This window comes from Poromitra crassiceps (assembly GCF_964638095.1).
Source record: "Poromitra crassiceps genome assembly, chromosome: 5".
Classification (NCBI taxonomy): domain Eukaryota; kingdom Metazoa; phylum Chordata; class Actinopteri; order Beryciformes; family Melamphaidae; genus Poromitra; species Poromitra crassiceps.
In genome coordinates, this window is record NC_139642.1 from 49,138,905 (window position 1) to 49,151,859 (window position 12,955).

Here is a 12,955-nt window from a genome sequence, read left to right on the forward strand (position 1 = left end):
TTAATAATGCATAGTTGTCAAGTGTAAGAATTCAGCAAGTCAGCGAACACTGCAGATATAGGAGAGGACAGCTCCATAATGTTTGTCTGACTGACTGTCCCCATATACTGTAGCACCACCTACCAAGTCTGTAGCCTACTGGAATTCACGTGAATGGCATGCTAATATCCAATTAGATATTGGCATTTCTTTTTACATAAATGCTTTTCTTAAATCTGCCTTTGTTTACCTACATCATGGCCTAGCCCCACTCGTGTGCAGCCCTTTTCTCTTAATGTAGGAGAGTGTAGGCTACCCATATTAAGTTCTCCATAATACAAATGGAGACGTATGGTTGGGGTTACATTATGATGGCAGGCCATGCTTAATGCAATGTGGGGTGGTGGGGGGGGGGGCAGCAGAAGGAGGGGAAAAAAGTCAATTCCCAGCTATGTTGCACCACACAGCACAAACAATGCCAAAATGGGGCACAGACTCAATCAAGGGTGGCACTGAGTACAGCATTTAGGAAGGATGTAGACCGGTCCCAGCTCAGAATTCTGACTTTAAACCCCAACTTCAGATTTTGTCCTCAGAAATCTGTGATTAATCTCAGAATTTAAATAAATTTTTCACATGTGGCCCAAGGAGTGTTGTCTGGAAAAGAAATTGACTTGATGTTCCCCCCTCTACTCCACCACCCCTCCCTACCAGATGGCAATTTTTGTCCCTTTTTGGGGGTGGGGGGGTGTGAGATAGCAGGTCAACAGTAGGCTATATGCCACATAGAAGTGGTACACATCTGAAAGATGGGAACATGAAGATTAATTTGAGATGCAGCTCAGAACTGTGTAAAGAATTTCTCGTCATAAATGTGTAATAAACGTGGTTTTTCTTTGACGTCTATTAAAATGTTGAACGTTTATAAGGGCTTAAAAGGAGGCTATATGATGGGTTGCCTATGTGCACCTCAATAACAGGAACATTATGCATATCCCTAATACTTTGTATATTCAGTGTATGCCTTTAAATGGATTTCTGGCCATTTTTGTTTGATCCTTCTGGCTTCTCCATTACAGTAGTAGACCAATTAAAAACTGAGCAGCGCTACTGAGCGCCTACGTGACGTCACAGGCCGTACCGCGGCCGGTGGGCTGCAGCATGGTGGACGATGCGACGCGGCCCGGCTCCGGGCGGACGGAAAGTTTGTGAAGATGATGCGCAACGTGCGCATAGTACCGCACCGGGTTTATGGCAATTTCCAGGGGGAACTTACTACATCCTGCATATTAAGTGATTCCTAATCTGTTTCTAAATGCGGGGAATGTTTCCCTTCGGCTGCACAAACACAACACATGCCTCCGGTCACTCACTGCACCTGCACGTCTGAACCAGGTGAGTGTAAACACGAGTAGTGGGTGTGGTGTCATGCTGAGAGTGTGTATGACCTACTACATATAGGCCACTGGCAAACTGGTGAAGCAGCTTTTCGTTTACACAAAGCAACGGAGCAGTAGTGGGACGCGGGCTGCTGTCTAGCGCGTCCCACAATAATCTCACACATAGCCAATATCTAGGTAGGGATCTCGAGTCGGCTGCTGAGGTGAGTCAACATTGATTCTATTATATGTAGGCTGCATTAGCCTACAGACTAGGCTACTAGTAGACTGGCGTGGCCAGTAGACTGGCCTGGCCTACATAATTGTCTATTCCCTCTGTATGATTATTACAAATCTCAATCTCATTGCATAGTCTTATTATGCCATTAGGAAGCAAAATTTTTGCTGACGTCTTCTTGTGTCATTTTGAGTGACAAATTTGCCAAAGTGGGCTATTTGTAGCCAATTTAGTCAGTTCAATTTTAAAGAGGGGGCCATCATAACGGATGAACCTTAAAGCGGCATAATTGGTTCAGTCATTAGCTAGCTACTATAAAGCTGTGGTGCTTTCTTAACAACATGCACGTCTCAGCATCCTCTAGTATTTGATAATGAGCTTCCTTCCTCGCTTCCCCTACATCCTCTGCTTCCAAAGGCTATAGTATATTCTAGAAGTGTCACGTCAGGTGAGTTTAGACCCGCACCTGTAGCGCAACCGTTGCCCCCGCCCCTCCCCTGTGGCAGTTTGTGCCTGTGGCGGTGTTAATCTATCACACAGACACATTGTTTGTTTTGTGGTCATTATGGTGGGGAAGTAAAATTGTATCTACAATTAAGTTAAGTATAAACACCACAAGCAAAACAAACAGAATAAGGAGTGTGTGTGTGTGTGTGTGTGTGTGTGTGTGTGTGTGTGTGTGTGTGTGTGTGTGTGTGTGTGTGTGTGTGTGTGTGTGTGTGTGTGTGTGTGTGTGTGTGTGAGAGAATAGGAATAGGAATACTCTGCCAAGTTTTTCCAGAACGATTTCATGTCATCTGGTCCAAGTGGGGCCCCCCGGGTCTAATTTCATCAGTGTTTCTCTCCCCACCCCACTGCTGTGAGCCCTGAGGTGCAACAGGAGCAGGTTGATCGCCCCCTCAGGTTCCTGACTCGGGCTGAGAGGGGCTTGGTGTCTGCTCCTAATTCCACCTCACGCTTCCTCATTAGTAAACACAGAACCACAACTACTGCAGTTTTTTCAAGGAGTGCTTGCCCATTGTAGCCTAGAAGTTACAAAAGTGATCCCTGGGGTAGTCTCGCTGGCCAGCGACAGACTATCCCTGGGATAATGTGTAGGGCACGACAGAGATGGCCATTTATATATATATATATATATATATATATATATACCGTATATATATATATATATATATATATACATACACACACACACACACACACACACACACACACACCAAACATCAAAATACACACTGTTTGGTCAATTTAAAAAAATAAATCAATGTTGTGATCTTAATGCAACATAATGGGAGTTATATTACAATGATTCTTCCATCTATGACTGGTACCTTTTTCAGAAAAGCAAGTAATCACTGGTGGATTGATTAAGCATCCTTCCTTATTTACTATTGTATGCTTCCTAAAATACAGATTATAGTTGTTACTGTAGGTCAGACTTTTTCAGCATGTGGCAAAACATTGAATAGTGTCACAGTCAGACTGACATGACTAGTCCAGAGGTAGAAGCTTCCACCATTGTTGTTTTTAACCCGTCTTCTGTGCAGCTCATGTGTGTCTTGTGGCTTGCTTGTGCTTTCCCCCCATCATGTGACATCACCATGCCTCCGATGCTTCATACGCCTCCTCCATTTCGACATGACCTTTCTTACCATTTCTTAAGTCTTTGTATCCACTCTCTTTCATTCCTCCCTCTCTCTCTCCATCTCTCTTGCTCTCTCGCGCGCACACGCTCTCTCTCTCCTTCACCCCATCCCTTCCTTATGGCCTGGCTCTCATGACACCCCCCCTCCCTCCCTCCCTCCCTCCAGCCTACAGGATGTACTTTAAGAGCTTGAGGGAGTACCTGGCCTGGCTGTACTACCAGTACCTGCTCACCACTGGCATATATGTCCTGGAACCCTGGGAGAAGTCCATTTTCAACTCCATCCTCTTCTCTGCCATCTCCATGGTGGTCTACACCTCATACGTCTTTGTGCCCATCCACGTGCGCTTGGCGCTGGAGTTTTTCTCCGGGATCATCGGTGGCCAGCCTGAGAGCACCATGGCACTCATGAACTAAAGGGGAGAGAGAGAGTGGATGGAGGAGAGCAGGAGAGAGAGGCAGACAGACACTGGGTGGACCAGCATGAGTCCCCTGAAATCCATAACTAACATGGCTGCTTAGCTCACTGACCACCCTGATCCTGTCCACTCTCATCATCATCTTCTCAACACCCCCCTCACCCCCCCCCCCCCTTCCCGAGCCACTGAACGACCCGGCCCACCCGGGCTGAATCCAGGAAGGAAGATCTTGTGGAATATTCTGGAAATATGATCCTTGCCATCTTCTTTACATCCGAAACCCTCTGGCCTTACCCCATGGTATTAGACACGCTACATTACATTCACACCCTCCTCACTGTGAAACGTCTTGTCAAAATGTTGTTTGTCCTATTTCTGTTTGTTGTATTTTGATCTCCATGTGTCCTGTGTGAGTGCAGACCACCTCTGGGTTTTGCATGATAGGGCAACACGTGGGTGCTTTAGTTGCATGCTTGTCAACAAATATATGTACTTTGCTACTACACCTCCTTCCCTCCATCACACCTTTTGTGTGAGAGTATGTGTGTGCGTGCGTGTGTGTGTGTGTGTGTGTGTGTGTGTGTGTGTGTGTGTGTGTGTGTGTGTGTGTGTGCGTGTGTGTGTGCGTGCGCGTGTGTGCATGTGTGTGTGCGTGCGTGCGTGCGTGTGTGTGTGTGTTTATATCTGCCTAATCTGTAATGTCATTGTCACTGATTTACAGTAATCGCTCCCCTGATAAAGAAGGAGACAATCTGGTCCCGACATGATGACGTGCACTTAACATTACTGGTTGATTTATGGTTTTGTATCAGAACCACCATCACCTTTTGTTTAATTACCTTAATGCACTGTAATGCTAACCGGCAGCAGGGCACATTGAACATCTCACGAAGTCATCTAATCTTTGAAGAGAAAGAGAAGAGTGTGGAGAAAAGCCCCAGCTATGCGATTTGATATTTGATTTGATTGATTTGATTGATTGATTTTAATCAGGGATCAGGGAACTGTTACACAGTTGTGGAACGTTTGTCCCCTGCCTGCATCTATCAAATGATTGGTCAAAGTGAGTAATAAGCTGTTATCTCCAGTGTTTTAACTGTTGGTATGTTCGGAAGGTGTGCTCAACGTTAAGCATGAGCAATATTGATATAACACTCCTTTGTATTTTAGGCTTGGCTTTTTTAATGACAGGGCTTCACTTGATCAACAGCCTCTTAACTCAAATAGAAACTGAATCGCATGCAAAAACGCAGAGTCACTTCAGTCAAATTGGCCTGAATGAAAAGCAAAGTCTTTGACTGGCCAAACAAAACACTCTCTTCCTGACCTATAGTTGAACTGTAGAGAATGAACTGGAGAGCATAAGGTACAGTACAGTCTGTATCTGGTAGTCGTGATCAGCATTTCATTTAGTTGTGTTTTTGAGATGGTCTTTGATTTATCTTCTTTGGCTTGCTGATTACAATCTGTACATGATCTATAAGTGAACTATTTATGGAGTTATACTGTATTTATATGCATTGGTAAAGCTTGGCTGGTTACAATGTCAATTACCAAACTTGTTTGATTATTTATATCTATGTTCTCTTGTGGCCATAAACAATGCAGCATTTATTTTTTGTGTTTCCTCAAACTGAAAGTGCTCCTATATCTTTCCAGTTTGTGTCATTTAATTTCAGTTTTGTTAAATCGCTGCAGTAGTCCCACATTTCCTGTATGCAGAATGAAGCGTTAAGACCATTAGATGTCTGTACTTCTTTGCTCATCAATATGTATGTTTTATTTACATAATTATAGCAATCCAAGCAATGTTCAGAAAATAAAGACATTAAAAAAATACCTTGACAGTTGTTTGATTGTTTTGCTCAGGTTCGCTTGATATGAATGTCTGTGCATACTGACAGTGGGGGAATATGTATTGATACGATCTGCTGCACAGCATCTGTCAGAGAAGCAGAGCGGTTGCCACGGGCAGAAAGGTCAAAGGTCAAAGGACAAAAACACAAAAGCCTGGGTACTGGATAGCACATTCCTGACACAATGGACTGTACCACATATAATACATGTGCAATATTATTGCATTGACACAATAAGAGGCAGAGCCACCAAACCAGTTCTTCCTCCTCAGTGCAGGAATGAGTGCCCACAGGCTTAGCTTTCCCCACCTGCAGATAGCAGGCAGCCTATTTTCTGGGAAGCTCCTTTTACCGGAGGCTGCACTGCCCGTGGACATCTATTGGTCCCCAGGCCTCCACCCTCTCTGCTGCTGCAGAGCTATGAGAAATCTGAACCCATGTACAGGCTGAAAGAAACCCACTATGTTGGGTTATCTGGTGGGACAGCATCTAAACCAGATGTTTTCAAAGAAGGGAGGGGGGGGGCACAGGGGGGCTCCAAACAGTTTCAGGGGAGGCACAGTGACTGAATAGAAGTGTGTGTGTGTGTGTGGGGGGGGGGGGGGCGTACATTTAGTGGTTACATTAATTATCAAATTAGCCTAAATGTGTGTGATTTGGTTAAAGAGATAGTTCAGAGATACAGTAGTTTTGGTGAATATTACTGTTAGACATTTTAATGTATTTGGTGTAGTCTGTATATGTCAAATAGCAATATCAGGCTATCTTGGCTCTGGCTCAATTATTGAGTGTCTGGGATTAACATGGCATCCAGGAATGGAGCGAAAGCAAGTAAACTAAAGGGGGGGTTCCAAGCTTTGTCTGAGGGGAGGCCCACAGTCTCAGCTTTTGAAAACCTCTGATCTAAACGATGCTAAAAGGATAACATAAAATGGTGTGGCATAGCACTGATATGAATAGTTTTGCAGGTGAATCATGTTATTCCCTGTGATATCATTCATAGGGAGGGCAGATGAGGCCTTCCCTCATCTGCCCTCCCTCATCACACTTTTCTGGTTATCAGTTAGGCTTATGACGTATAACTGGACACTGCCATCTTGTTTTGTCCTCTCCTCTGTGTTTCTTCTGGAACTAGCTCTTGTAGAATTATTATCATTTTGTCACAGTGCACTTCAGGCACTCTACATGTGCTTGGAATTGTTACCCTTTTCTGAGGGTCTTTGAAGAGCTGTCCTCTGTTTACTGTTCACATGTTAACTTGTATCCCATGAAGGAAGAGGTCAGAGGTTATCTCCATAATGACCAGGTGTAAACAAAGCTATCTCCAGACTCAAGATGCTCTCAGCAGCAGGCCCAGACACTCAGTGGGTATTGTTTGCTGTTGTTTTTTTAAGTCTGGCTTGTCACCGTTTCTCTAACAGAAAAGTCGGGAACTCCTAGCAACTGTCGGGTACACAGACAGAAAGGTACATGACACCAAGAAGACAAGTACACACGCGTGCACAACCGCATTGCCACTACCACCAGGTTTCAGTTTACAAGGAATCCCCAGAAAGTATTCAAATATTAATATCATTGTGAACATGCGATAACCCCTTCCACTTTGGCTCAAGTCACAGCAAGTGATCTCTGCACATATATACTGCATTGTTCATTCCCTGTCTCTGCCTCTCCCTCTCTCTCTCTCTTTCACACACACACACACACACACACACACACACACACACACACACACACACGTGCACGGCTTTGATTCAACAACCACACAACCTCCAGCAATATGTGCTATTGTTCATTGTCCAGTCTACAGGTGTGTGGTGTTTCAGAGATTATCTCCATGGTAATAGGCTCAGACTATTGTTCAGCCACAACGTGTGACATGCAGGCACAACAAAAGACATGTGGACACACGCACATGCACACAGACACACACACACACACACACACACACACACACAAACACAAACACACACATACACGCTCACACACACGTACGTACGCACGCTCACACACACACACACACACACACACACACACACACACACACACACACACACACAGTAGGCTACAAGGCACCAAACCCCATCATTAAAATGTAATTTAAAAAGTTTGTTTTGAGGGAAGATTGTGATAACAGTCAAATCAGGTGGCAGGACAGATGGACCCTGTGTGTGTGTGTGTGTGTGTGTGTGTGTGTGTGTGTGTGTGTGTGTGTGTGTGTGTGTGTGTGTGTGTGTGTGTGTGTGTGTGTGTGTGTGTGTGTGTGTGTGTGTGTGTGTGTGTGTGTGTGTGTGTGTGTGTTGTCCGTCAGTCTGTCTTTATGTGGGAAGTGAGCTCATGTCTTTCAGTTGGTCAATATAAGATCATGTGGAGCCATATGAACAATTCCACCACACCTTGAACCAACACAATGTAACATTTATCCCAGAACATCCTCAAATGAATGACTGCAGGTTGGATGACAGATCACATGAAGTCACAGCCTGTACTATGTGTTGTTGAACAATGTTGAGGGAGGAGGCTTGGCAAGGCAAGTCACTTGCCTTGGAGTCAAGGCAAGTTGCGCAGCAGCAATGTGCAAATGTCAATACCACAGATTTATTGCACCCAGTCAAGGTATTGTTTCGGTGTGTGTGTGTGTGTGTGTGTGTGTGTGTGTGTGTGTGTGAGAGAGAGAGAGAGAGAAAGAGAGAGAGTGTTCTCTGTGTGTGTGTGTGTGTGTGTGTGTGTGTGTGTGTGTGTGTGTGTGTGTGTGTGTGTGTGTGTGTGTGTGTGTGTGTGTGTGTGTGTGTGTGTGTGTGTGTACACGTGACATCATATTTCACAGTAAACAGGAGGCCATCTTTTAAATATGCTGAACAGTGATGACCAATATGTCAGAGAGCTCGCCAGAGCTTCTCTGTTCATAGACCTAAAAAGACGCAAGGTCCCCCTGGCACGTGGGTCGGATTCTAACTTCCTGGGATTCAAGACGAAACCCAGCGGGAAGCTGGACAGTCGCTCCCCTGGCTTTGGCGTGTGGTCTGACTGGCCTGACCTGAATGACTTATGTGGCTGGTGTGAAGTTGCCCTGGAGTGGGTGGGGCCTAACTCAGAGGCAGTGAATGTCTCTGAAGAGGTTATATCTGACCCCAGTATCTCTGTGAGAGCAACCGTGAATATCTGTGGAGTAGATCATCAACTCCCTCTAACGAATGCCCGAGGTCACCTCATGAGGGCGCTACAACAAAGACAACGTCAACACTGGACTGAGTTAAAACTCCAAGGGAAACTTGCATGTCTCCCTGTAGCAGATCACTCTGTTTCTCATGCAGTGTTTAAAAGTGTCGCTCTGGATGAGAGCATTATCATCTTCACTCTAAAAGCAAGACTGCAAGTTCTACCAACCAAGCTCAATCTTTCCATCTGGCTTCCTGACAGTCATGCTCCTCACTGTATACATCATGGTCATGAACAGATAACTGAAACCATGGCTCACATCCTAAATGGTTGCCATGCATACAAAGGGCTTTACATATGTAGGCATGACAGATTAGTGGATCTGATATCAAAAGATATCTCTTCTATTTTCGGGTCTTCAATATCGCTTTTTAAACATTCTATTGTGAAGCCGAGCATGTTCACTCTGTGTAGTGACGATTCAGATGTGTTCTTGAATATTCCAGCTAACACTCCTGATGTTGCTGTTGTCAATGAAAATCGTAGAGAGGTGTTTGTTCTAGAGGTTGGCTGTACCTTTGACCACAGCCTAGAGGAGGCCTTTCTAACCAAGATGATGAAATACCAACAGCTAGAACAGACCATTTCACAGCTGGGCTACAGGTGTAAACTTCTAGTTTTCATATTTGGCAGCCTGGGTCATGTCCATAAGCTGGTTGTGAGAGGCCTTCAGATGGCTGGTCTCCCAAAGAGAAGGGCCAAGCAGTTAGCGAGATATTGTTCAATATCTACTATTATCGGCAGCCGCTCAATATGGAGGAGGCGCTGCTTTTTGTACCCATGAAGTGGATACTGACCGTTATCTTGCATTACAGTATAACTGTATATATCAACCTGCCATGTTATCATCCTGTGTGTTTATGTGTATGCATTATTGTGGTTGCCGTCTGGGCACTCATGTAACTGACTGACTCCCAGCAATTGACTGCACTATTACTGTTTATGTCCTTTGCATACTTGTATTTATGTGGACATAAATAAATATTTCAAATGCGTGTGTGTGTGTGTGTGTGTGTGTGTGTGTGTATGTGTGTGTGTGTGTGTGTGTTATTTATTGTTGAGTCTCAGGAAAGGCAGTCAGTACACACACACACACACACATGCTTTGGAGGCGCCATGAAATTTGTCCTCCATGTTTGACCTATCCTGGCTCGTCCTCCTCCATGGTCAGGCCAGGAGCGGGGTGCAGCTGCAGTGAAGCGTCCAGGGACCAACTTCTTCCAACCGCCGCTAGACGACAATCTTCTGCATTTTTTAGAGGGGGTTATATATGGAGGAACCCCAGGGAGCACAGGGAAAACATGCAAACTCCACACAGAAAGGCCCTTTCTGACCGATAGCCCACCTGGGCAGTAGGCACTGAGGATATGGGGGGAACACACCCTCAGCGCTCATAGCGTCCCAGGCGGGAATCGAACTCAGGACCTTCTAGCTGTGAGGCGACAGCACTACCACCGCACCGCCGTGCCCCCTATTCCTCAATGGGTTGGTGTGGGTTTTGGGGGTCCTGTATCTCCTCACTGATGGTAGCAGGTAGAACAGGCTGTTGTGCGGGTGGTGGGTCGAGTCCATGATGATCTTCCAGGACTTCCTGAGTGTACAGATCCTGCCGTTTCGCCCGCTCACATCCTGTTATGTGCTGGGCCGCACGCCTCATATAATAATAAAAAGAACACCCAGGCTCTAAACAAATCAACCACTGACAGATGAGCAGAGATTAGGTCAAATGAAACCTTAATGAGCCATGTGGTGTAATTAGCTAACATAATTTGGGAATCACACCCACAACAGACATCAGGTAAATGAGGATGGATTATGATGGCTTGAGCATGGCAATTGTTCTGCATTATACTGAGTATGCCTTCTCCATGGCAACATCATTCAACTGGAGCTGTATTCTCTTTCTAACGAGTCTGCTTTGTGCTGTGGCATGTGGAGTGATTGTGTAATAATTCTTTCCCATCCTTTGTTGGTCAAAGATGGAGGAGGAATTCATGCGAATCATTGGGCTTCACACCTCAAGAAATGGCTCCTGCTTCTGTATCTGTGTTACATCAGTCAATATGAGCTGGGAGTGGCTGCTCTGATAAAACTCTGAGCCCAGCAAGGCATGCAACCGCAGCTGGAGCCAAACCTTCACACATCTGATGTACTTTCACTAATATGAGAGCGTGTTGCACAACCTGTGGGTCTTAGCAAGAGTTGGAAGGGGATCAGTAAAGAAACAGAAGAAACAGCTGTGTTCCTCAATGAGGTGGTATAACAATACTATGAATACAAGGTCAACACTACAATCTAATGGTCAACTCCATCATTTGGATAAGTAGAAAAAAGAAGAACGCTGCTTGGCTTAAAAATGTGGAGAGGTGCTCATTCGGAGGTGGGGTTCTTGTCCATGAAAAATAGAAAAGTAGCTGGGCAGTGGGCCCTACTACAAAAACCAAAGGCACTCAGTCTCCAAGTTAAAAAGCCTTTACCCAACGCTTAACCCAACGCGTGTCGGCAGTACATCTGCCTTCATCAGGGGTAGGTTAAAATCAACAGTACACAGGTGTTTGTTAAGAGTGATCAGGGGCCAATCAGCCGACCAATCACTAGAGAGCATACAAGACAATTACGCAATCAAGGATGACAGTGAATAAGCACCCATATAACCTGTACTCATACAAAAAACAACAACATAAGCAGTACAATATCAAGCACAAAATATAGACCATGGCCATGGTCAAAGTCAGGACAAAAAAGTTAGTCCATGACAGTGAAGATTAAAAACATGGGGGGGGGATCAATCCATCATTTGGATATTGTAAACAGCGGCCTAGTTTGTTATAAATAATACACATATAATTTGTATCTGTTATGTATATATATGCCTGCTGTTATTATGCTACATTAAAATTGTTCATGTTTAACCAATATGTGCTATCTTAAATATTTCATGTTCAGTGACTGTAACCAGCCATGTGGCTGGTTTTTATACACACGTCTGCCACCAAGTGGTCAAGGAGAGAACTCTTGATATCTCCTGCTCATTGCAGTACATTGGTGATCATTTGATTCACTTTCACAGCACAGTGAAAATGTTGCCTTGTCAATGGTCACAAGTGCAGTTTAGAGCAGTGGTTCTCAAAGTGGGGTACAGGGATCCCCGGGGTCCTTGAGGGGAGTCCCCAGCAAAAAGGGGAATCATTTATTTCCATGCTAATTCCATCCATAAGTAACACAATGACAGAATGTATGACTATTTTGCTCATGGGTTTCATACACTTTCTGTAATAAAACATCTAAAACAAAAAATCTTATCAGATAGGGCAAAAGATTTTGCCCAGGGTCCAGACCTTTGAATCCAACAAGTTGACAATTCAGTCTGATATCAGGCTACAACACTGGTTTAGAGCTGCTACTTTTGCAAGACATGCTGCTGACCGAATAATACCAAATTAGCCCGACATGCAGAGAGAGAGAGAGAGAGAGAGAGAGAGAGAGAGAGAGAGAGAGAGAGAGAGAGAGAGAGAGAGAGAGAGAGATTTGTTTTCCAAAGGATGCCAAGATAGAGTACTTTATTTTCCCCAGAGGGAAATTCTGGTGTTACAGCAGCAGTAACATCAATGACAGCAACAACAACAACAACAACAACAACAACAACAACAACAACAACCTAACTGAGATCAAAAACACACAAAGAGGTCGGTGTCGGTGAGAACTTATATTTATATTATTATATTTATAATATTTTGAAAAAGCAAAACAAAACATATTTACACAGCTACTACAGCGGTCTTGCATTTTTCCGGAGCTGTCCACTATTATATTATATAATAGTATTACTATGTCTGTACACTGTAAGTACAAAATGTGTAAAGTGTGCAATGTGCATGAGCAATGTGTGTTTAATAGTGTCATTATAGGAGGGGATGGGAGGGGAGGAGAGGTAGGGAGAGGATGAGTCTCCTCTCCCTGCATGCACAGGAGTTATTGTATGATTATGGCCGTGAGCATGAAAGACCTCCTGTAACGGTCTTTACTGCAGGGGAGCTGACGGAGCCTCTGACTGAAAACACTCTGTTGTCCAGCCAATATGTATGTTGTGTAGTGGGTGTGTTGTGTCGTCCATTATTTTGAGCAGCTTGTGCAACATCCTTCTCTCCACAACCACCTCCAGGGGCTCCAGAGTCGTCCCCAGCACAGCGCAGCACACTCTTTATCAGTTTGTTCAGTTT

General features: G+C 44.6%; 1 protein-coding gene across 1 annotated transcript; it reads left to right on the forward strand.

Annotated features, from left to right (window-relative positions):
* Window positions 1-1,497: 1,497 nt before the first annotated feature.
* sptssb (serine palmitoyltransferase, small subunit B) lies at window positions 1,498-3,658 on the forward strand (the record flags this gene model as incomplete). The annotated part of the gene is made up of 2 exons (XM_083636977.1): window positions 1,498-1,582; window positions 3,408-3,658. Exon 2 carries the CDS (start codon window positions 3,416-3,418, stop codon window positions 3,656-3,658), a length of 243 nt encoding a protein of 80 aa, XP_083493103.1. The 5' UTR covers window positions 1,498-1,582; window positions 3,408-3,415.
* Between the last annotated feature and the right edge of the window lie 9,297 nt (window positions 3,659-12,955).